Consider the following 23,256-nt stretch of genomic DNA (forward strand, 5'->3'; position numbering starts at 1 on the left):
AACACTATAAGGTCATTATCAAAACAAACCTGTTCAAAGTCAAAATGTGACTGATGACTGTATGTGAGATCATTACAAGACTCAAAACGAGTTTAATATTTCAAATGGTTGTGACTGAAATCTCTGTCATGAAATGTATTGTCTGGTCGAATCTAGATAACATTGTTTCTTGAGACAAAACACGTCCCACAGCCACACTTCATCTGCCATTAGAATGATTACACTATCACTTACTAAAACAGAAAATAACTCAACACTTGATATATAAATATATATTTAAATTTAAGGGAAAAAATACAAAAACAACATAAATGTGAATCTTTTAACCATTTCAATCAAAATTTTAGAAACATTACCTTAATGAAGTTTCCCAAAACTATTTCTACTTTTTGTCAACAATTTCAGATAAAAAAGAAAAAAAATTCTTAAGCAGAGTCATCTTCTAGTATTCTCATTTTATTCTCCTTTTATACTTAATTGCAGTTAACTCTGGATTTATGTATTATACTTAATTATTTATTATATATCTGATGACATAACATATATGACAGTTAATTACAGACTCAATAAAGTTTGGCTTAAATGAATTCCTCAGAACATGTTTGTTAATAGATGAATCCAAAATATTTCCTCTGTACATAAACTTTTGTTTCTCCAAAGGATTTTTTTTTTTTTTTTTTTTTACTTCTTTCGCCTGTTTCTCCCCTATCATGTCTCAAGAATCAGTGTAAGCTCAACTATGAGCGAGATGACAGAAATCTCTGACTTGAGGATGTAGGTTTAGTACATTACTAACTTTAGCAGGCAGTTGGACAGATAGGTCACATGGGTGTGTGTTGATGCTAAATATAATGATGAAGGATGTGACAGACCTCATGCATCAGTGAGCAGTGCAGCTCCTTGCTCAATGCCATTTGGAATTAATGTCAAACATAAATACGGCCACCAATCCATGGAAATGAATGGACATGTCAACATATCACAGTGCTCATTTCACTCAAAGAAAGAGACCGCGAAGCTTATCCTAACAACAACATGTAAAAAATAAACATTTTTGAATGTTTTTAAAATATGTATAAATGTATTTTCAAATGAATATTTGACAAACTTTGAAATAACTTAAGTTATTAGAGTTGTAGTTACTCTAAAAATGAATAAAACTATAGACATATTTAAAAAAAAAAGAATAAGAAAAAAAGAAGAAAAAAAAGGCAAAAACACAACAACATTTTTAAACTTTAAAATGAAAATGGTAAATGTAAAAATTCAAAATGTTAATAAAAATATAATAGTATCTCAATGGTACTAAAATAACACTGCTTTGAAACCAAATATCTTTATTTCTAAAGAATTTGGTAAAAATTGGGCTATAGTTGTGTTCTAGGTGGAATTACACTGCCTACGCCTCTCAAACTAACTCACTTTATAAAATCTACAGCACGGTGGAAAGGTTTGGATGAAAGCAATAAACCATGCTAGGTCTCCCATCAGCTGCTCTGCTAGGTCAACAAACAGCCTGATCTTTCCCGAAGCCAACCGTCAATTACCGCACAGACACACGGCCTTCTTGCTGTCTTAAATAAAGCGCCTGACACTCCCCGGAGTGACACATATCAATACCAATCTGACAGCCCCTGTTGCCACCTCAGCCACAGAAGAGACGAGCTGCACCTGCCTCACCGTGGGACATGTGTCTGCTCGCCACTTCCCCCTGCAGAGAGCACACACACACAACCTCACTCTTCCTGTGTTTGAGTGCCTTGTGCTATTTTCCAAAGCCCATTATTATATTCATTTCAGCATGGCGTCTGAGGCCTGTTGGTCTGGTACCTGAGGCTGCGGAGCCCGCTGTTGTACAGTGATTTGTCATGACATCCTGACAGAGAGCATGGAGAGGGGGCATGAAGGGAAAAGAACAAGGGCTGAGTCAAGCCGCTGCTGGCCTGGGCTCTGTGTGGCTTCTGGGTGTGCTCCTCTCGCCCCACAGCTCGCGTCCCGGAGCCTGGTGTCACTATGACGGTGAGGGGCATCAGTCAGACCGGAGCTTCATCTGACTGGAGAGGATCAATCTCCCACCTTAATGCGAGCAGACACGGTAAAATATCCTTTAACACTGTGTGCCGGCCTCCCGCCCCTTTCTGAGTATCCAACTGCCAGATGATCTTTAGCGTGGCAGCTCGTATTGCAATTTGCTACCTACATTCTTGAGAAATACACTTTTGTATGAAATGGTATGCTAATGTAATGTTATTGCCATAGTCCACTTTACAAAACATATATGATAGTTTCTGCCGAAATACGATTTCTACAGTTATTGTTATAGGCCTTCTAATACTAATGGATACTAATGTTGCATAGTAGTTTCAAACTTTACAAATGAAGGATCTACTGGGGATCTATCTAAAGCATAGACTGTAAAAAATATGGACGTAGTTGTCCGTGACGTCACCCGTAGGTTTCTAAAGAGCATTTTTGAAGCCCAAAGTGGGTGGAGCCGGCAGTCGCCATCTTGGCAGCATGTCACTCCCGGATAACTGAAAATGGACAAAGAGGCGGGATTAGCTGAGGCGACGTGACAGCTAACCGACAGCAGACAGACGCTAGTAGTGACAGCCCTTAATTATCTAGAACTTTAAGGCTTAATATAATTTAAACAGATGAGTTATAAAAAAAAATCACCCCCTTCACAGTTGTCATGAAGGGCAAAATTAGCTATTTAGACCAAAACCACTTTTTGTTCCAGGCTGTAAAAAATAAATTCTGCTGTAAAGTTGGGCATATTAACATAGGGGTTCTATGGGATTGACTCTCTTTTGGAGCCTGTCTCTAGGGGCCAGTTGATAAATTGCAGTTTAAGTCACTTCCGTGTTGGTTTCAAGAGACAGACCGGAAGGTTGCAGCTTGGTCTAAAGGTGAGGTCACATTTACATTACTAGGTGAAATTTTGATTTCGAAAGCCGGTCATTTAATTAGGAACCTGTGTGATTAAAATTTACCCCAAAAATTCCCCATGTAGATTTCCCCATGTCAGGTTCAAGTTGGTCACTCAAATTTGTCACGTTAAATAAAACAGAAAGCTGCTTGGTTTGAAAGTGACCTCTGTGTGAGCGATATTTCATGCATTGCTATACTATTGACAATAGACACATTTTTTTTGTTAAAAAAGCCTTTTTTGTTAAAAAAGGGGATGTAAATATCAACAAACAGCCAAACTCGTCCAGTGTTCTGATGAATTTCAGGCGGATTTCAATGACCTCACAGTACTGCACGCCAGCTAAAGTAAAATTGAAACCCAAAATTGAAAAATGAGTAATGAAGCCCATGAATGTAATGATAGGGATTGCAATGACTCTAATAGTATTAAACTGACAGCAGAGGCTAAATCCAACGCAAGGCTTTGAGTCGCAATTACAAAAGCGCTCCCGTCTGACAGGGGCCTACAGATAGAGACCTTACACTTGAGAAGAAAGAGAAAATAATATCCTGGGGAATTATAATGGATGATCTCAGGAGGTTTGGATACATGAAGGCAGGCCAGCGATGATGAGACGCGATTGTCGAGGCCCTCTTCGCCCCCTTTTAATGGATGGCTTTACTGTAAGTCTCCTCTTCCTAATTAATAAGACACATACAGTTTGCAGATGCAGGAGGAATGGAGCGGAGAAGATGAGGGGGTGATTAACGACTTAACACTCAAGACGAAGAGGACGTCTCCCCCCGTTTTCATTCTCTCTCCTCGACATCCTCGGACCGTCGTCAGCACCCTGCACATCCCCTGACAGGTGGAATAATAACGGTCATACATCACTGCCCCCGAAAAGTCCAATAACCTAAATCTTCACTTGCCACACAGCCCGAGACTCAATTACTTTATTGACATGTAATCTTCATAAGGGGAGAAATATTGAGCATGTAAGGTCAGTCGGTTATGAAGACGTATTATCATATTATCTGCATGGGGGTTGTAGGGGCTAGGACCTGACAAAGCTAATTATAATCGTACATGTTACCGGGCTCCAAGCGCATTATGTGCTTGGCTGCATGAGTGAGTCCGGGCAGACGAAGGGAAGGACAGGGGGTGGCTGTCCAAATATAAGAAAGCCAGGATGTCCTTTTAAGGGCATCAGAACTAATGAAGTCAGATATCATCCAATATACGTCTAGCGCCTTAAACTCTCTCATTCATTCATTCATTCATATATCTATATCGTAAAGGCATAAAATCATGCTAGATAAAGAAGGGATTGCCCATTGCATGGGATTTTGGAGCATAATAATACCTATTAGCTGTGGCGTGCTCATGTTAGACCAAAGAAAATAAACCTACCTTGAACAGAGCTTAAAGTTCAGCAAATATCAGTTCTGATTTGCGCAGTGACTTGAACAGTTGCACTGCCCAAATGTCACTGTTAGTTAGTGATTCTGGAAGCCGAGCTTGTGGCTCTCCAGCCCCCCCTTCCCATCTCCAAGGTTATCTTAATATCAGCCAAGCCTCCGCACTGGTCATCATCACCATATATTATGCTGTATTCAGATAAACAGGACTGTATACGTGAAAACCAAAGTGATATTTCGGCTTGTCCTCCAGCCGACAGCGTTCCATTGACTGCTACTTTTACAAGACTAGATTTAATATCCTGAGAGTAGCACTCCTAGTTTTCTTGGGGAAAAGCTATGGCTACTTTAAGGCATAAACACAAAGTATGGCCCTGAGTCACAACATGAACGGGGCAGCCGGGTCACTGGATATGAACACGCCTTTGCTTGCTTCCTTGCTGAGGGAGGAATTGCACTTCAGGACATGTGTGTTCATTCCGATGCGTTTTATTTCATGCCATTTTTGTCTTTTATTTGCTTCTTGCTTCCTGAGAACAAACCATGTTAAGCTTGTATCTCAGGCGATGCTGAATGGAAAACTAGTTTGCTGGAGGTGGTACAATTTCAAGCTGCTCTCAGGGGAGGCTGGTTAACAGAGGCTTAATGGTGTCAAGTGCAGAGGCGTATTTTAAGAGTATTTGTGAAGATCTGAGCTCTAAGAGACACACACATATACACTTCTGTTCAGAAGTTTACACAGCCTTTGCAGAATCTACAAGACGTTTATCATACACAACTATCACAAAAGGCTACAAGCAGCCAGTGGAGATGCCTGTGAAGGAAACACAATATAAAGAACCAAAGGCATGTGAGCAGCTGACTTGTGGAAATTGACATTGTGTAAATATTAAATTGTGTAGTAAGAAATCAATACTTGTGTTCAGCAAGAACACATTTTTGCATTTTTTAAAAATAATTAAAAAAAATGTTTTTCTTATTTCTATTCATCAAAATATTAAGCAGCACAACTGTTTTCAACAATGATTATAATAAGAAATGTTTCTTGAGCAGCAAATAAACATATTAAAATGATTTCTGAAGGATCACGTGATACTGACGACTGGAGTAAAGATGTTGAAAATGCAACTTTGCCATCACTAAAATAAATTACAATTTTATATATAGTAAATCATTTTAAATTGTAAACATGCACATTGATAAAATAAATGTAGCCGTGGTTTTATTATAAGTTTAGACCTTGCAGAATATGCAAGTTATTGAGCATATTTAGCATTTTAAATAAAAGAGATTAAATTGTAAATAATATGTACAATACATTTTTTTATTTGAAGTAACACACAGTACCGATTCTGCATGAACTATGCAAACTTATGAGAAAAGAGGGGTATAGCACAAGTTTCAGTTGTCCATGTCAAGGCCAAACTCTAAATTAGAAACATCTCTCTGCAGTTATTTTCCAAATTCACAACTGTGAGCTGGTTAGAAACAAAATAACTAAATCTGAAACAGATATTATCTAATGCAGCACATTAGCAAAAGCTACAGTGAGGTTTACAACAGAACACGAAGCAGCCAAATTCTTTGTGCTAATCCATTTTGTGCACTAAATAACAGTCCATTAAATGACTTTGCGAGATCATAGAATTCATTAAACCGAGTACGACAGCAGCAGAACTTGTTCCTGACATCTTACATTGGCTATAGGTGACCTGATGTTGAGTGGTTAAACCAGCAGCAAGATTGAAGAGGCATGATTTCCTAGGGAAATTAGGAAAGTACTCATTCAAATGACAGCAATCTGGAATTCATTTCAGTGTCTGACCTCTATGACTCAGTCAACTCAACAGTCTTATAGCGACACAACATGTCAGAAATGATCACCCAATCAAATTATGACAGTAAAACAATGTGTCCGCTTACATTAATATGATGGGGAAACCTGCTCTCTTTCATTCGACTTCATGGGCAAATCATTTTGACAGATATAAAAAGTTGCCTGAGATGTGAAGCCTTGTTTGACCTAGTTATCTGTTTATTTTCAGAACCATTTTGACTGACCCAACAATTATTCAAGCTGAAAAGTTAAATATGCTGAAGGAGTGCACAGCACAGCTCAAAGTACCTGACCTCAACTGACTTTGATAAATTATGACATTAAGTTCAAGTGCCTGCTCAAATTCGGCCAAAAGTCCTGCTCCATTTTCGAGCGAGCCATCAACCACAGTAAATGTCAAATTCTCATCAATTTGTGCTTGGAGTCTCTGACAGAGAGGATACGCCCTCATTGAGGCTGCTGCCTCGCAGTGAACGCTAACTGTCCGTTTCCCAGCATTCACATGGAATAAACGATGTGCTAGGTCATTAAGTTGAGCTATGCTGATCCTCCCGTAATAGCCAGTGTTCAGACATCAGACGTGGGCGGGGGTGTCTCGTGATGGTGTGCTGAGGTACAGTTGACAACAAATCAGTAAATTCACCAGGGAGCAAGAACACAGTTTTGACAACAGTCCAATGGAGCTTGCTCTAACTGACAGATGAGTTCAGTCCCTTCCACCACAATGAATTCATCCCAAGAATATGTGTGGATTGAAGAGGAGAACGGGGGTCACAGGTTACTGTGTGTCAGTCATTGATTCAAATTGCTTATTAAATCATCACTGTGCTTTGTTCTTTGTTTATGCTAATGGTTTAATGACACACAGTGTAAGCAATAAAGGAGCTCTTGTATCATTTTCAAGAATGACTCTAAAAATGTCATGTGGTGTAACCAAGTAAAACGTAAAAACATATATACACTGCTGTTCAAATGTTTGGTAAGAATTGTTTTTGAATGTCTCTTATGCTTACCAAGGCAGCATTTATTTGATCACATATACAGTTAAACAGTAATTTTGTTAAATATTACAATTTAAAATAACTGTTTCATAAATAAATCATAGAATGAAATTCATGCCTACTGTATGATGGCAAAGTTGAATTATATTATATTGTAAGATACTTATTTATCTTAAAGAGGGCCTATTATTCCTTTTTGTTTTTACATTTTTAACTTTCTTTAGTGTGTAATGTTGATGTTTGAACAAAAGGTCTGCAAAGGTTAATGTAATGGGCTTGACAATTCGGAAACACACTCAAAGCGGTTGACCAATCACAACACACTGGTCCAGCCGACCAATCTGAGCACATCGTGCTTTTCGGAATGAGGGGTTTCATAGAGACAGGAACTAAACAGAGCGTTACTGACAGACTGGGAAATAAGGTGCTGCTACAATGTGAAATATGTGAAAAATAATGTGTTTTCAACATTCAAGCATGAAAAACGATTCTAATAGACCCGAAAAACTAAATCAAGACTTTGTAAAGGTGCTTTTAGTTTTGTTTTTCACATAATGCATCACATGACTGATTTGGAGGACAAAAGTTGTTGTTGTTTTTTCTTATTATTATTATTATTTCCCCCAAATATTAATAAAAAGTCAAACAGGTGACAGGTTTAATGGCCGCTAAAAATTCAGCTTTGCCATTACATGAATAAATTATATTGACATTTTCTTTATTATGTTATCAGGACCGTTGTATCGGCTTGACATGTTTGACTTTATGTCCCCCCTAACATATAAACATTATTTTTGACATTCTCATGCTTATCATATAAGTAATAGCTTAGTTACTGTATGTATGAAGTGCATTTTTGAAAAATTATTTTCAACATTTATGTAGAGGCTTGGACAGATATCTTTCATAACATGTTTTCATCTATCCCTGATGATTAATAATCCTGAAAAACACATGATACATAATTAAAACAGAATAAATGGAAGCTGTCACCAAATTAATTGCTATCATTTGTAAATTGATTGTATATTGAATCACACTAACAAAAGCAAATGCTGCCAAAAAAGGCCTCGCTATGAATAATAATGAATAATAAATAGTTCCAGCATGTATCTTCCACGGTTTTGAATTATAACTCTTCGGTGTGTTTTTCTCTTCCTGCAAGCAGCATTTGTCTTCATAAACTTTTCCATTGGCCCGTCACATGATCATTATAATGCAATCAGAGCTCATTGTGCACAGATCAGTTTCGCCATCAGAAAGACAAGTTGCTCAACATCTGCCAGGACTCTGTGTTTCAGCATCTGAGAGGGTTGTGAAACCCCCTGACATGAACACAGCCATCCATATCAACCTAAGCAAGAGGAGGGAAATTCGAGGACCCCGCATCGATCCCGCCGTAAAAATATCTAAACCATATGGCTTGCCTCTTCCCTCATAAATTACAATGATAAAGTCCTGTGGTTCGAGACTGTGAAAGCCACGCTAACCTGCTCTAAACTCTTGGCAGGACTAGAAGCACACAGGAAATACTATCCTGCATCTCAAATGTCCCAAACTCAAGTAACAAATCACGCACAAATATGAATAATGCTTAGACTGCATTAGCAATCACTTTTAAAGCTGATTAGAACGCAGGCATGGGGTATCCATTTGTATGATATATTTGCTGTCAGTCTCCTGAGATGGTCCGGCATGACTGGGAAGCAGACCAAAGCCCCAAGAACCACAAGTATGTTATTGCGAGTGGGCTGGGCAGACTGGCTTGAATTCATGTCCTTGTCCATCATGCTGACACATTCTCCGTCCAGAGGTATCAATTAACTCGTTTCTTTTGTGTATGTATTAATAGATCATCCAGGAGGACGGATCATCACAGTGCTGTAATTTTATGAAGCAAAGCATTACTGATTAAAGACTCTGAAGTGATGACAGCGGCTTTAGCAGTAAATAAACTGCTGCTGGTGGGCTAGTGCTAAAGGATCTGGGTTGCAAAAAACATATTTTGTACACAAAGAAATCAGAGTTACTGAGATGCTGTATCACACTTTTAAACAATGCTAAAAATGAAAGTGAAAGTCACATGTGAAGGCCAAGTATGATAACCCATACTCGGAATTTGTCCTCTGCATTTAACCCATCCAGGTTAGGGCACACACATTAGAAGTAGTGAGTAGTGAGTAGTTTTGCTGTGGCGCCAGGGGAGTGATTAGGGGTCAGGTGCCTTGCTCAATGTCACCTCAGTAATTTCCTGCCGGTACTGAGAATTGAACCTGCAACCTTCAGGAAGTCTGACTCTTTAACCATTAGGCCACGACTGCCTATTTTCAAATGTTTGATCATTTGAAATAAACAGAGCCGATCAGCCCTATACGCACACTACGCAAGTTGCGTAGGGCCCCGCAAATTACTCAAGGCCCCGGCTCCCCCTCGTGTCAAAGCGCGTCAATCAAAATTTACAATATCGATGAGAAAATTAAGCGGAACTATCCTTCTGGTCACGATCAGAGAGAAAAAAAAAACAAACCATGAGAGTGAATTGCGGGAACAGCAATCAGGCAGACTTGTGTTCTCTCCTCTCCAAGTTTGATGTCAGCAAAGAACAGTAAAGTTAAGTTGATGTGCATCTCTCTCTAGTGTGTCTGTCTTGCTAACCCAGCTGGGCAGTGCATATTTTGGTCTTTCTGTGTCTTGCTTGCTAATGCCGGCCACTTCCAGGGCTGTGTTCTGTGACTTTGTGCCTGACAAAAAAAAGTATTTATTACATTTGATAAACGACAAAGGGCAATGGTGTTTGTTTATAAACTGCAGCTCGGAGAAGATAACCGCGTTGCGCGTTAAAATGCGTCCATATGCGCGTACACGAAATGAAACGTGCACTTTCCAGCAAAACATCTGTGGGGACCAGAACAATATGAGCGTGATGGCACTCCTCATTATAGGCGCACATACTTTTAAAACAAGACAATGATTGTCTAGTCCACAGGTCAGTTTAGTTACAACTCTGCAATAAAGCAAGATGGAAAGCAATGTATTGACACTGACTATTGATTTATAGGCTATATTGCGTTTTAAAATGTTGATTGGCTGGACATACTGGTCAATATGGATGCAAATCTCTCAGTAAATAATAACCATCAAGTATCAAGTATTGCTTTTATCATTTAAAACACAGTGCCATGCTATGACAAGCAATTTTAGCTTTTATTATTCACAGGATGCATTTTTGATATCAATCATTAAATTTGTACTATTTTCTTGATATTAAGAATGTACTTTTTCTAGTAACAATGTCTATTTCTGATATCAGGAATTACATTTGCATTAGTAGTTAAAGGAGTGGGAGCACTGGGGTGTCAGGTGTGACTGTGTGGCAATGGCAAATGGTTTACATGGCTCATGGGTCAGGTAGGAGGGCCCCTTAAAGGAGAAGTTCACTTTTAAAATGAAAATTCTGTCATCATATACTCACCCTCATGTTGTTTCAAACCTGTATGAATTTCTTTCTTCTGATGAACAGAAAAGAAGATATTTAGAAGATTATCAGTAACCAGAGAGTTTTTGGGTCCCATTGACTTCCATAGTATTTTTTTTCCTACTATGGAAGTCATTGGGACCCAAAAACTGTCTGGTTACTGATAATCTTCTAAATATCTTCTTTTCTGTTCATCAGAAGAAAGAAATTCATACAGGTTTGAAACAACATGAGGGTGAGTATATGATGACAGAATTTTCATTTTAAAAGTGAACTTCTCCTTTAAGAGAATTTTGCTTAGGGCCCCAGGGAGGTCAGGATCGGCTCTGGAAATAAATGTGGTGATACTATAGTAAAGTGATATAATGAACGTTGCACACGATACTTAATGATACCATGGGATTGTGGGGGGTGGGACCCTGTTTTAAAGCCAATTTTGAGGATTAATAAAAACATACACTATCGTTCTAAATACGTCTCTAATTTATTTGATCAAGAAAACAGCAATACTGTGAAATAGTATAAAATGACTGTTTTCTATTTTATTCTAATAAATTGTAATTTATTTCTGTGATGGCAAAGCTGATTTTTTTCTCCAGGGGAGAAACCTGGCAAATCCGGTGATTAGTTCTTCCTAGAGTTTGCAGTTTCAACTTTGTTTCCAGACGGAATGATACAATTATCAGAGTGCCTTGACTCACAGAAGTTGAGCAAAACCAGCCAATCAGATTAGAGATTGAGACTAGGGTTGGAAGGACTTCTTTAAAAGCCATTTTAATTTATAAACACATTTGAGAGCATTTTTCTTTGAGCAACCCAAGGAGCACAGCTACCATTTGATATTAACATGCCTTATTAACTTGAATCATTAAAAAGAAATGATCTCTCGCTTTCATATTCCAATGATTGCACCAAAGTACAAACAAATATGTTAAATGATATTAAAATAAACACAATGCCATCCCGAAAGCGTCATGTTGAAACCTTTCTTCAGCTGCGCCTTCAGAGACTCATTCCACTACATCAAACAGCAATGTATAAGAGGGGGAAAAAAGAAAGAAAGACAGAAAAAAAAAACCCAATGGTGTTGATGACACATCCTCAAATCCAATACAAACAGAATTATTCAACGAATGCAGTGCCATCTCATATGGAGATAATGACACTGAAGACAGAGAAGCCATCTCAGAAGAGTTCGGGATGCCAAGCCCGAGTTCAGCAGTTGAAACTGTCAGGGAAGTTAAGTCTGTCCTGGTGTTTTAATCTACCCTGCTCCGAGGAAAGAAAAGGAGAGAAAGGGGGTGCGTTCCAGACTCGTGATAAACAGGACTCTGACTGCCTCATGGAAGAATCCGACCCCATCTCTGTGTTCTTTTCTCTCTAGCTCTGATAGACGGTGAAGAATGGCTGGAACGGTCTGGCTCTTCCTCTGTCTTCCTCCATTAATCTCCATCTCCAGACTAATGGATATTCATGCTCCTGTGCCAAAGCAGTCCTGGGAGGCCCACCGCAACCTCTTGAGAGAAATCATATCATATCATCTCTCTCTGACAAAGGAAACAAAAGCAGTCCTCACAAAGAGAGGCCCAAAAACAGCCCTTGGCATCTCCTATATAAACCTACAGGCCTGTAGGAGTCAATATAAAGTGGTGGTCTCCCACAGACGGATTGAAAGCCATTGCAAGTAATTAATCAGGGCTGTAGAAGACCAAGGTTATCCAAAGCAGATGTATGGGAGTTACATCAAATGACTAATACGAATCGATATCATACTTACCCTATTTTTTTTTAAACACGCAACTTTCCATCCATTATGTTTTGGCACCTGATCTGAGGAGAGCCGAGGTGTAAATCTGAAAGTCAATATAAACTTGCGTGATGGCCATTCAAGTTTTATAGGAGCTCATTACTTAGCTGCAGCTGAAATTATAGGTGTGTTTAATAAAGGGGTTTTAGATGGCCGCAAAACACCCTAAACTCATTATACGGAGATCCTAAACACCTCATCAGAGCTGGAAAACCCTTTGGATCATAACATTGTCACGCAGCAAAAATATCTGTAAGACAGTTTTCCCTCATTCAGATCTATTGAAAACATATGTGAGACATTTGGCCAAGGACTATGTAAGGGAATAAACAGCATTCTCTTCAGGATTTTATATTCAATTCCTTCTTGTTAAAGCACACACATAACCCTACGGTGAACAAATTTATGATTTGTAGAAAATAAAATCACTACTCTCAGGTTTGTTCCTCAACATATTGAACTGCCTATAGGCAGGTCTTCAGGATATCATAGGTGTCCTCCCTATGCCAAACCTTACTGTAAAACATAACAGTAAAATTTATTAAATGAAATTAGTTCATTTCACTCAAATATTACTGAAAATTCATTGCACTTAACAGAAAAATGTTATGTGAACTCAACTGATTACATTAAGCAGAATCAGTTACAACATATTTCTAGTTCCCAGCATGCTTTGCTTCAGACTCTGTAAGAAGAGTAAATGTTATGCGTTTTACAATATTAATATAAGGGGAGATCTGTAAAGGTTTAATGTTGTTATGATGGGATTTAAAAGGGTTTCCAAGTCGAGGATGGGCCAAAGCAAGACCTGATCCAAGCTGCTTTGTTTAAAATTAGTAATTGCACTTGCTTGTGTAATAATAATAGTCTCTTGTCACATGCTAGCTAGCAGGCAAATATAAGAAGGTAGAAACGTTTTTGAACCGAGTGGTTTTAAAAATTATAGTGAAGTTTCAGCAACATAACATATTTGAGTGAAGTTTAATTGTAAATTAGGAAATATTCTTTTAGTGAACTCAAATAAGTTCACAGTACTCATAACTCTTGGTTTCTAAACTTAAATGAATTGAGGCAATTGGTTTCCTCAATTGAAATGAGTTAGCATAACTCGTTGGGTTTTACAGTGATGTTCCAAAAGGTAGGATTCATATATATGCTGCCTAAAAGCAATCTTATAAAGCTCTGTAGCTTAGAGAAAAAAAAAATCCATCCAAGAGGTGAGAAATGTCAATTATAATGCTAAATTAATAGGGCCAAATATAACAATTCTGGCTGATACTAACAAATAGATTTTATGATGTTATGATTGATAACGGATACATTCTATGTGAATGTTAGATGACAGCAAATGTAATCTAAATGTAATAATTCCAATAACCAATAAGGTATTAATGTATCTTACACTCCAAATAATTAATAAAATACTGAAAATACAGAGCAACTATATTCATGCATTATTTTAGGATATACAGTACCATTTCTCTAATGAGCATACTTTTGCAATGCTGAAAAAAAAAAGAAGGTTATATAAACAAATCTCCTAGAAATACTAATAAAACAGCCAATAAGTCAAGATTCCAAAATCCCCATCACAATTTAGGGATGTCCCGATCAGGTTTTTTTGCCCTCGAGTCCGAGTCTGAGTCATTTGATTTTAAGTATCTGCCGATACCGAGTCCCGATCCGATACTTCTATAATGCAAAAAAGAATAAAGAAGAGCGAAAAAAACAGATCCAGGATGTTCCTTATTTTTTATTTAATTCACCTTATTTTAACATTCAACAACTCTGTTAACAAACAGAGCACTTCTGTGAGGTAGCTTGAACAATCAAGTAATAAATAAATTCTTCACTTTTGGACTTTAGTGCAACAGTAAATATTTAAAAAAGTCTAATATATAAACAAATAGCACCTCAACTTAAAATATCTGGTAGGCATGTAAGCAAATAAAAAATAAAAGTGCCACAGTGTTTGCAAAGCCAGTAATGTGCTTGTAGGAACTGCACTCCTAACTCTTACGCCGGTTTCACACTGCACTGTTAGCAGAGCGTGCAGCGCGTATTTTTTTCGCCGCCCATGTTAACAGATTAAACCAGGCTTTAGAGCATTCACACCACACGCAGAGGCGGCGCGGCAGTGCGTAGCAGAGCAGGAGTGCCGTGATCGTTTCGGCGCCGAGTCTATTTTTGCTGCGCCGCTTTTGCTGAATTAAAGTGACAATACATTGATCATGGCCAAAATACACCGCAGTTTTATCCAAAAAGTTCATTGATGATATCTATTGTGTTTTAAACAGTCAATCAAATGACCAACAGCAATTTAAAAAGAAAACAAATGTCCAAAAACAAACTTGTTGCCATAACAATAAAAACAAAGATGAACCAAAAGTTATATAAATTAAATTATTAATAAAATAAGCTTCTTGACAAGTCTTTTCTCTTAAATGTATTTGAAAACGAAAAAAAGCAATGCCAACTTATCCATTATAGACTCTGTCTGTACACAACCCGCGGTTCAGCCGCGCGTGACAAACGCTGCCAGTATGAAAGCAAAACGCGGGTGTCCTGCTCCTGCTCACCATACGCACTGCTCCTGCGCTGCTTACACTCTATTAACGCGTGCAGTGTGAAACCGCCTTAACTCTGTGTCACCGCATAATAGAGGTGTTAAAAAATAATGAGAATATAAATACATATATATCCGAGTCCTGATCGGGAGGTAACGTCCGATTCCGATCGAGTCTGAAAACACGCGATCGGGCCCGATTTCCGATCACGTGATCGGATCGGGACATCCCTAATCACAATGTCAGCATAATGCTTGACAGGGCCAAAGCTTGGATCTGGTTTGAGAATAAAACCAGTCAAGGGAAAAACATCACTGCTAGAACCATCACCAGAGAGCCTTTAGAATCTCATTGAGCATGTACAAGCACTTTTATGATATCAAATGCTACGGGTATATTCAAAGATTGACACACTGATGGAAAAGAGAATGACAGCTGAACAAACTTACCGTCAAGTTTGGCCTGCAGGATTCAGTTATATGCAGTTTGTACACATGCAGACTCACGCTTATAAAACGGCAGAGAGGAACAACTGCTCGACAGGCCATAATTAAGAGGCAACTCTGCCAAAGGCAAAGCTTGGGGCTATTGCATATCCATTGGGCTGTAAAACTAGACAAGCAACAGCACATCACCAACACCAATCAAATTTATCTCAATTACACAGGATCGCTGGCATAAATATCTCTGTCTAGGGCTGTATGTTAAACATGGCATTTTAGCTAAACAATGCGGGTGCAGATCCAGACTTTGGTAATTGAGTGATGCACGCTATCCAGATGTAAGTTAATGGAGGGTAGGCAGACAAACAGCAGGTGTAATTCTCTCTCCGTCCTGCTGAGCTCTAAAAGTCAGTGCTTAGCACCCACTGCTCCATCATCTGGCCTCTCCCAGCCCCTGTGACAGCACATTTGTCATAATTTTCACATTTTGGGCAAGAAATTTACTGTTTTAATGGCGCCCTCTGAACGGTTCCAGATGTTTGTTTATTAGTTGTACCACAACTGTAAAGTCATTTATTCTTCATACGCAGTCCTGTTTAGGGGCTGCAAATCAGCGATGGCATAATGACGATAAAAAAAAAAAGAAGAAGAAAAAAGTGCATGGTCCCTAGGGGGTCTTCAGTTAAGATTTTCTCTTTGAAGGCTGCCTGCCTCAAGGGTTTAGTTGTGTTTCATTTAAAATACAGTCAACTCAGCTGGAGCAGGGCCCAGAAAAGGAGCGTTTAAAGTCGGTGCGTGTGCGGCTGATGGAGGAGTATGGTTTCACCCTCGATGGCTTCTGGTTTGCTCGCCACGGTGAAGATGAATGATGGGAATTCAAAAGTGGTGGTCGCTGCCTTAAAATGTCCATAGACGAACAAAAGGATTTGTATATTTTCCATTTCAATTATGTATGAAGTTCCAGGGCAGTTGTGCGACCCGTCATAATGATTGTTATTACAATGGCTATCTAGAATGTGACAGAGGTGAGAGCGGTGGCTCCACTTTATTTTTGTTTTTATTTGCGCCTGTGGAGGAAAGAGAAACGTTGTCTTATGTCGTTTGGGTTAGAAGTGGAGATCTATATTTAAAGCAACAATTCATCTAAAAAATTACATTTGTCAAACAAAAAGAAGTATATAATAGGGCTGCACAATGATTTTTCTGATAAAAATGGCAATTACAATAATAAAAAAACTGTGTTGTTTGCTGTGCTTGTATAGGGCTACACACTTTGGCCACATATTTTGTGATTATATATTACAATGTCTATAAAATAATAATAATAATAATAATTATTATTATTATTATTATATAAAAAAAATAAATCTTTAAAATAATAAGCAACATTACTATTGTAATATTTCACTGTAAAAATAGATTATTTAAGGAAAAATATATAATTGTATTTTACAGTACAACTGCAAAATTACAATACTAACATTCATGGCTGTCTTTATTCAAAACCTTTTTTAAACATTAGACTACATTTTAGCCCTTAAAGCTTCTGTTTATGAGCCGGTTTATGAGCACTTCTCATTACAAACTTAGGAAGATAGTTTGCGTTCCCAAATGCAAGTTATAATCGACCCAGATGTGGAAATGAGTTTGTGTGATGACACTGATCATGAGCTGCTCATGTGAACACAGTGCTGCTCTTCACTCTGAAACACGGAGAGCTCCTGTGTCCTCTGAATAGCCTTCTGAAAAGGCTATTTCCTGCCTTTGTGATTGGATAATCACACTAGTGTAATTATTACTTGGTAAGTTGTTATTTACTTTATTTATTTGTTTATTTTATTTTATTTATTTTTTACCTGACACTATCTTTTAAACGTTGCTCTTATGGAGCTTGACTGAGCCGTCATTGTAAGTAAACTTATGCGGGAAGATTTTCCTTTAAAAAAAAAAAAGAACAGTATACACGTTTGGAACGACAAGAGGGTGAGTATATCATTTTTGGGTGAACTGTTCCTTTAAGACGACATGTGTCTCTTGAAAGAAACTTTGGGTTAGGTTCAGGCGACAGGCCAGTTTAAAGCTGGTGGGAGCTGACAGCAGCGCTACTTCCTGCGGCCACACACTCCACCCCCCTCCATCTCCAGACTCATGGTTCTCCGTGTCACGCCGGGCCTGCCACATAGCCTCCCTTCTTAGCTTCTGCTTTTCCCTCCTCCGTTTCTCTCCTCTGAGCCTCTCCTGTCTGCTCGCTGTTTGTCCACTTCCTAATTTCCCCCCAAAAAAGCAGACAAGAGTCTTGTAACCCAAAGCCAAGACCTCCCATGCCATGCATATAGCTAGTTTCCCTCCTCAGACCTTCTGTCTGCTGTAATTACCCATGGCACCTTGGCTCTGGGGGCCTGGCGCAGGTGACATCAATTGTAAAAATATTGAGAAAAGGTAGAGAGGGTCCCTGTTTGAGACAGCATGCTGTCATAGATGTCGCTATTCCTGCCGGCCACTGCAAGGAAGCAAGTAACATATAGCAAATGTGACTGGACTAGTCTTTTACCTATGGAAGCATGTCCTAATTTCAGCCATTCTTCTGCATAAAAATAATATTGTACTGTATATATTGCATATATTGTAAAATTCAGAACAGTCAGGATTAAAATTATCCCAGACATCTGCTTATACTGTATGTCTATTGAATATAGACTTTCCTAAATCTTAGATTGATGGACAATGTTTTATTTTATGAATTTATTCCCTAGGTTCACAACAGCAAAGATGGCAATATCCGAGCTATGTCTAGCTAATATTGAAAAATATATTTGGTGTCATTATATATGTTAACAGATACACTTTTTACATATAACTGTCTCAATTTATATGTTCATGCATAATTTTCCTGTGTTTCCTAAAGGCATAGTTCACCCCAAAAATGAAAATGTATCATTTACGATTAAATGAGAATTTATGATTTCTAAATCAGTTTTTATTTTATCAGCAGAGCACTTTTTTTTCTATACAATGAAAGTCAGGGTTGGTTTGAACCCCATTGGCTTTCATTTTATGGACAAAAACATCTTCATGAGGGTGAGTAAATGGTGACAGAATTGTCATTTGTGGGTAAACTATTCCTTTAAATTTTCGGAGAGGCTTGCATAAGATCCCACCCTCCCTTCAGAGCGTCTCCAAAGCCATGCCTCCTTCGAAACACATGAACGCGTACAGCAGGGAGCAAACAAAAGCATCACGAGAGACGGCGTTAAACTACCTCATGTCTCAAAGCACATAACATTACAATAATAATGAACGTAAACAACTTAAAGAGCTCTAATTGTGCCACGTGACTGCTGCAGATTCATTTCGCCATAGACAGTGTTGCCATTGAAACACATAAATTCGAGTCACGAACCGCTCCAAATATAACGTCACAAGCTTCCATCTCTTCCAAATTACAGTAGTTATGGTGTGAACGCAGCATAAGCTTGTGGTTTTGGTTCAGGAGGAACTGTAAAAGGTGGCTGCTGTTTTCGTTTGCGGTGTTCAGTGACTGACGTCTGTCTAACTCTACATAGCATGAAACGCACTGATGATGTGTGATGTCTGCGCGGAGGTATGGAAATACATACGTTGACAGGCAGACATCGTATAATTGCATTCGGACCGAAATCAATGTGGTTGATGGTCAACGACACCTTCCACAGATAATATATATATAGACCACGAAGTGTACTAGACCACTGAAGTGGATTAGTACACTTCAAAATGAATATTCTTTCATCATTTACTCACCCTCAAGTTGTTTCAAACCTGTATAAATTTCTTTCTTCTGCTGAACACAAAATAAGGTATTTTGAAGAATGTCGGTAACCAAACAGTTGATGTCCAACCATTGACTTCCATAGTATTTTTTGCTACTATGGAAGTCAATGGGGTACATGAACTGTCTGGTTACTGACATTCTTATAAATATCTTCCTCTGTGTTCAGCAGAAGAAAGAAACTCATACAGGTTTGAAACAACTTGAGGGTGAGTAAATGATGACAGAATTTTAATTTTGAAGTGAACTATTCCTTTAAAGCTGCCGCCGGCAACATTTTTTTTATCATATTCAGTGAAATTGACACTATAATCCGACAGAACGACATAAATAAGGTGGTTTTAGAAAAAAACCCCGAGCTTCTAACTCCACCTGGAGCGTGTCATTTTGCAAAAATCCACCGCTCCCGGATCATCGGGTCCAATCAGCGCAGGGGGGTGTGAGATCTGACTGTCAATCACAGGTCGTGCACACGCCACAGATCCCCCCTCCCTCGCGCACGTTACAATATCACATCACATGCACACGACACCCCTGAAGTTCGCCTGAAGATTGCATGAAGCGTGATGGCGGAGAGAAAATCTACTAACAAGCTTCCAATTCCTCGGTTATTGCTATCTATGGATAGATTAGCCAGGGCAGCCTACCTCCGAGTCCATGGTGTTGATCGATGCTGAAGAGACGGACGCGTTCACAGAAAATCAGGTACACACGCACAGTGACGCACTGACGAGCACGACCTCGATGGGAGGGTGCTCGCTGGTAGTGGGGGAGGGGCATGAGAGTTGTAAACATTCAAAATTTTGGCTAAGTCGACCCAATCTGCCAGACTTGCCGACTGCAGCTTTAACTTATGATTGCTATCAGGATGTGAAGAGATGTTCAACCAGCATAACAAAAAATGTTTCTGGGGCAAATCACCTAACCTGCCTTTAAAAGCATTGGTGATGCTCAAATTAAACAAACAATAAATAAATAAATAAATAAACTACAATATATGAGCAGGTAATTTTTGCACTGCATTACGATTACACAGGAACCCCATGAATTATCGCCAATCCAAACACAATGCCCAATTTCCACTGACAGTGTCTTGGAGGTGAACTGCATCTTTTAGTGTCATGGCTATTCTATTAAAGCATTTTCATGGCACAGCCAAAGGTGAGTTTTAGTAAAGAGTTACAGTGTCAGAGCCGATGCATTAAGCAAATAGAATAGGCAATAAGTCAAGATAAATAAAAATGGCACGATAAAGGCAGAGGAATAAAAAGAGGCGAAGGACGAAGATGAGGGCTTGTGTTATCTAACGCTGCAGTACAGTATCGTAAAAATAACAAATGGAGAGTGTCAGCTCGCCCAAATCTAAGAGGGAGAAAAAATATTTCATATGTCAGCTCCGTTCACCTTTTAATGGACTATTCTCAAGCAGCATGATTTTGACAAAGCACTGGGCTTTCCTCTACATCACTTGAGAGGTGCAGGTCAGCCTTTGTGAAATAGATCTGTCCTTGGTGGGGGGTTGAGAAGCACACAGCTGACCTCGCATGAAAGTACCACCACCATGGCCGTGACATAAAAACAGCGCTTTGCATTGCACAGACAAAAGAGCATGATAAATGCAGTTGGCATGAAAGCCTTGCAAAGAGTCTAACACATCACAACCATCTCTTCTGCAGAGCTTATTTTAGCAATCGAGTGTACGTTTGTTTAGATAACTGTCATCCGAGACAAAAATGTATGCATTCTGCATTCTCACACTTTTTTTTTGTCCAAATAACACTACCTTTGTGGTTTTGGGCATCTCTGGATCCTCGTGGCAGCGGGGTGTACAGCGTTGTGGCGGATTCGGGCCTCAGATCCCTGGCGGCGTCCTTAAAAAAAAAAAGAGTTTGGACAAACATAAATTCACCATGCTCAGTTTACACACCTGCAAACATTTATAACGTCTCCGACGATTCATTATCCAACACCGACAGGAGAAATGTTGGTTATTGATTTCTGTTTGCAATGATCCTAATTGAGTTCAATGAAAAGAACTCATTTGTCACAAGCAATCTGGAATAATTTCCCAGACTGATGCCACAAAAGGGAGAGAGAATGGAAAGGCACGGCGGGGTGAGAGACAACGAAAGAATGCGGGTGAGATTTCACCTCCATGACTGATTGTCTAAATGCCATAAATTTCATCAGCGCAGAGGAGAGGAAATGTTAGGAGCGGCTTTCTTATTTTATCAGGGCGCGGGACGAGGGCGACTTTCATTATTTTGCAGGGAGAGGAGTGAAAGGTGAGGACGGGGCCCTGGCTTTGATTACCTGTCCCCTGCCTGTTTAAGAGAAGGGGCCACCAGGGGAAGGGCCCCAGCCACCATTCAGCCATGAAGAGCCCCGCGGGTCAGGCCCGGGTCAGCCTGCCACTCACTCACACGCGCTGTTGTGTGTTGACAATCCAACAGGTGGCATGAAATTACTGCTCTCCAAAGGCCAGACCTGAGTTTAAGTAAACTCATCTCTCACTGGCCGACCTTAAAAATACAAATATATTCACATAAAGGCCACCGCATAGACAGAACAGGAGAGGAGCTGCAGAGAATACAGATCGCCTGTGTGCTTCTGGTAGGTCAAAAGTGTTGTTTTCAACCTCCTTTGTCTTCTTTCAAGGACCAAAAAAACTGTATATCATGATGTGTTGATATCTGATGCCTTTGTGAAAATATTGTGCTTTTCTGCAGGCAGGAATTCTCAGAGCATTTAATCATTGTAAGGACCAAAATGACAAATAAAGAGTAGAGGTGGCATATTTTATTTTTCCATTCATCGGAAACACTCAGCTTAGTGCTGAGAATGTATTATGCATATAGTGCTTAAAGGTCTGGGGTCGGTAATATTTTTTGAATGTTTTTGAAAGAAGTCTCTAATGCTCGCTTAGGCTGCATCAATTTGATCAAATAACTGTTTTCATTTTAGTATTTTTTTCAGCATCATTACTCCAGTCTTCAGCGTCACATGATCCTTCAGAAATCATTCTAAGATGCTGGCTTGCTGCTAAAGAAACAATATTTGTGTGGAAACAAATATTTGTTTTTTTGTAACAATGCAAATGTCTTTACTGTCACTTTTTCACTATTAGGTATTTATATTATTTATAATAAGCTAAATCTGACTTATATTGACTGAAATAGGAAAAAGTGTAAATATAGCAGCAATTATGATAGACACCCATGTTTAACAAATAATAACAATTGATAATCAAAATAATACATTCTAAAACATTCTTCCAAAGGTTAACTATCTGCAGGCTGTTTACCGTTGCCCAGCAACAGAAAATGGAGCAAATATTTTTATTTTAAACCGCTTTTTTTTCTCGTTGTTATCACATGACTAATTATCGCCCTAATTACAAGAATCCAGCGGGGTGCAGTTGCATCGGGGTTTCCGAGCATGTCAGCAGTTTCCTTGTTACCATTTCAATCTCCTCTGGCCATTTGGCTTTAATATCCTAAAGCAGCATTTGTAGTGTCAGCTTCAGTCCTCCCTGACTAATTTCCTCTGGACCTGACAGATCAGAGGCCTTCCCCACCAAATAGCCCTGTCCCGGCCACAAAGCCGCTCGTAATCCTGCTGCTTGTCTACAATTAATCTTCCCAGTTGCCACATTATTAACACCACCACCCACAGACAGGGGCCGGCTATGCCCCACCGGACACAGAGCACCCCCCCTCCAGCCCAGCGGCCAGGCACGTCAATCACATGCCGTGCGCAAAAGTCGCCTGCTGTCAACATCAGAGATACCCCCTCTCTCCTAACCATCCCACCCCTCCCGGGCCAAGTCCTCTGATCAAACACCCCCACCCTGGAAGAAGATTAATCAGAGCCCTCCCTCCACTTCCTCCCCTCCCATCCACTCCTCTCTTTCTCTTTATTCAATGAGCCATCCTCGAGATGAGAAAGAAGGCCTGGCTCATAATGGGAATCCCGGCGAACAA

General features: G+C 39.3%; 1 protein-coding gene across 1 annotated transcript in view; it reads right to left on the reverse strand.

Annotated features, from left to right (window-relative positions):
• Nucleotides 1-23,256, reverse strand: part of lrmda (leucine rich melanocyte differentiation associated) — a 283,768-nt gene that overhangs the window by 15,042 nt on the left and 245,470 nt on the right. Inside the window, exon 6 of the mRNA XM_084093122.1 lies at nucleotides 21,057-21,144. Within this exon, the coding sequence (XP_083949248.1) occupies nucleotides 21,057-21,144 (88 nt within the window). The remainder of the gene's footprint in view (nucleotides 1-21,056; nucleotides 21,145-23,256) is intronic.

Source organism: Abramis brama (assembly GCF_963993115.1).
Source record: "Abramis brama genome assembly, chromosome: 19".
NCBI lineage: Eukaryota > Metazoa > Chordata > Actinopteri > Cypriniformes > Leuciscidae > Abramis > Abramis brama.